The sequence below is a fragment of the Triticum aestivum genome, chromosome 2D (genome assembly GCF_018294505.1).
Source record: "Triticum aestivum cultivar Chinese Spring chromosome 2D, IWGSC CS RefSeq v2.1, whole genome shotgun sequence".
Taxonomy (NCBI): Eukaryota; Viridiplantae; Streptophyta; class Magnoliopsida; order Poales; family Poaceae; genus Triticum; species Triticum aestivum.
The window spans coordinates 339,203,232-339,206,276 of record NC_057799.1 but is presented as its reverse complement, the minus strand read 5'-3'; the positions used below and the strand labels follow the sequence as shown (position 1 = coordinate 339,206,276).

General features: G+C 54.5%; 1 protein-coding gene across 1 annotated transcript; it reads left to right on the top strand.

Annotated features, from left to right (window-relative positions):
* Positions 1–450: 450 nt before the first annotated feature.
* Positions 451–2,716, top strand: LOC123053047 (4-coumarate--CoA ligase-like 9). Its single transcript, XM_044476428.1, has 3 exons — positions 451–2,025; positions 2,112–2,179; positions 2,259–2,716. The coding sequence occupies exons 1-3, from the start codon at positions 466–468 to the stop codon at positions 2,488–2,490; spliced, it is 1,860 nt and encodes a 619-aa protein (XP_044332363.1). The 5' UTR covers positions 451–465; the 3' UTR covers positions 2,491–2,716.
* The last annotated feature ends 329 nt before the right edge of the window (positions 2,717–3,045 follow it).

Below are 3,045 nucleotides of genomic sequence, written 5' to 3'. Positions count from 1 at the left end.
AAAAAATCGGTGAAAATCAAAGCGGGAGGGCTCCATATCATGCAAGGGAACTTTACATGCGGGCGAATATGAGGCCGAATTTAGCTTTTGTTTCCACACAAGTGGGATTTTTTTTCCAGCGATGGCAAGCAGGAATTTCTTGTCCAACCAAACAACCGAATTTGCTGCTAGGGAATACCAAATCCATTTCATGCACCTCAATTTGGACATCCAAATAAGAATTTTTGGAGATCAATAAAATTTAGAGGAATGTTTTTTTAAATAACTCGACGCACACACCTTCCAGAATGTATATGGTTTATATACAAACCGTATGCATGTACAAACTCTAGGGCCGCTCTTATACAGAGAGATTTAAAGTCAAAGAAGTTTAACACAACTGAATCCCAGAGTGAAGGTTCTTGTGTGCTTCCATGTGCATGATAATGGACTGGACTGGACACACTCTTTGCAAGCCAAAAGGCCATGACTCAACCAAACCTTACCTACATACCACTTGTCTTGGCAACACACAAGAACTGTGTCACCGCCACCAGCATGCCCTCGTCTTCCTCTCGCCACTCCTCAAAACCTCTCATCTCTACAAATTCAAGCAAAGCCGCAGCCTTCCAACTCACCACCGCCCACCAAGCCTCTCACAACCACCAGCGCAGCATGGGTGACGCGGCCATCGCCGTCATGGAGGAGGAGGGGGAGCAGGAGCACATCTTTCGGAGCAGGTTCCCGCCAGTGGCCGTGCCGGATGGCGTCACCGTGCCGGACTTCGTGCTGGCGGGCGCAGAGGCCTACGCCGACAAGGTCGCCCTTGTGGAGGCCGCTCCCGGCGGCCGGTCCTACACCTACGGCGAGGTGGCCCGTGACGTCGCGCGGTTCGCCAGGGCTCTGCGATCCGTGGGCATCCGGAAGGGCCACGTCGTGGTGGTCGCGCTCCCGAACCTCGCCGTGTACCCCGTGGTGTCCCTCGGTGTGATGGCCGCCGGGGCGATCTTCTCCGGCGTGAACCCCCGCTCCCTCGCCGCCGAGATCAGGAAACAGGTGGAGGACTCCGAGGCCAGGCTTGTGGTCGCCAACGAGGTCGCTTACGACAAGGTGAAGGACGTGGGCGTGCCGGTCATCGGTATCGGCGAACAGGGTCTCATGGCCGGCGCGATAAGCTGGGACGAGCTCCTCGCCGCGGCGGACCGCACCGGCCCGCCGGTGGTTCCGCTGGAACCGGTGCAGCAGTCCGACCTGTGCGCGCTGCCGTACTCGTCCGGCACAACCGGGGTGTCTAAAGGCGTGATGCTGAGCCACCGCAACCTGGTGTCCAACCTCTGCTCGTCGATGTTCGCCGTCGGGACGGAGCTGCTGGGGCAGGTGGTGACGCTGGGCCTCATGCCGTTCTTCCACATCTACGGCATCACCGGCATCTGCTGCGCGACTCTGCGGCACAAGGGCACGGTGGTGGTGATGGACCGGTTCGACCTGCGGACGTTCCTGGGCGCGCTGGTTGCGCACCGGGTGATGTTCGCGCCCGTGGTGCCGCCGGTGATGCTGGCCATGGTGAAGAACCCCATCGCCGACGAGTTCGACCTCTCCGGGCTGGCCCTCAAGTCCGTGATGACCGCGGCGGCGCCGCTAGCGCCGGACCTCCTGGCGGCCTTCCAGAGGAAGTTCCCCGGCGTGCAGGTGGAGGAGGCGTACGGGCTGACCGAGCACAGCTGCATCACGCTGACGCACGCCGGCGACGACCCGGAGAAGGGGCACATCGCCAAGAGGAACTCGGTGGGATTCATCCTGCCCAACCTGGAGGTGAAGTTCGTGGACCCCGACACCGGGCGGTCCCTGGCAAAGAACACGCCAGGGGAGCTGTGCGTCCGGAGCCAGTGCGTGATGCAGGGCTACTACAGGAAGAAAGAGGAGACGGAGCGCACCATCGACGCCAAGGGCTGGCTGCACACCGGGGACATCGGCTACATCGACGACGACGGCGACGTCTTCATCGTCGACCGGATCAAGGAGCTGATCAAGTACAAGGGTTTTCAGGTACGTACGATCCTCTCCTACATGCAACATACTCATCTTCTAATTGCTTTACTAAATGCAGACTGGAATCTGTTCCTTGATTTCAGGTTGCTCCTGCGGAGTTGGAGGCCATACTCCTGTCCCATCCTTCGGTCGAAGATGCAGCCGTCTTCGGGTGAGTAGCCATGCATCTAATCCACTATCATCTGCTTCGGCAACGACATGTCATTGAGCTCGTGAGTCATGTGGTGCAGACTGCCGGACGAGGAGGCTGGTGAGATCCCGGTATCGTGCGTGGTGCGGCGGAGTGGCGCGGCGGAGAGCGAGGCGGACATCATGGCGTACGTGGCCTCGCGTGTAGCCTCGTACAAGAAGCTCCGGATGCTGTACCTCGTGGACGCCATCCCCAAGTCGGTTTCCGGCAAGATCCTGCGGAGGCAACTCAGGGACGAGTTCATCAACATGATCAAACCCGCAGCTGCTTAATACGGATTTGCCGCTTCTTTCTAGCCCACATGCATGCACAACAACTATACCATCTTTGTTATTTCAGAATTGGGAGTGTCCACTTATATCTCAACACTTGATTATATACGGATATGCTAGTTGGCACTTTGGCAATCGATTGATTTCTTTTGATCAGTTGCCGCCTGCAATCTCCTTGTTTTTAACTGGCCTTTGGAAATAATAACAACCATTTGAATATCAAAAATTGGAAGAGTACAGATGGTTTATCTTTTGAATGCATGCATGCATGCTTATCATTTGAGTCCTTTTACAGTAGAATCTAACTATTTTGGTCCTTTCATTTTTGTGATTCAACGGTGGAGATAGCGCAATACTACATATGCTCCACCCATGTTTTTTTATCTTAGCTTTCAAATTTGAATCTATTTTATCTTTTGAACCGAAAGTTCAAATTAAGTTTCGTTTGCATATTTGTGTTCTTTGCGACCAGCACTTTCGAAGAAGACCACTCTTGAATACATTTCTATAACTTATAAAATTGTACTAAGTTTCAAATATTAAAACTTAATAGTC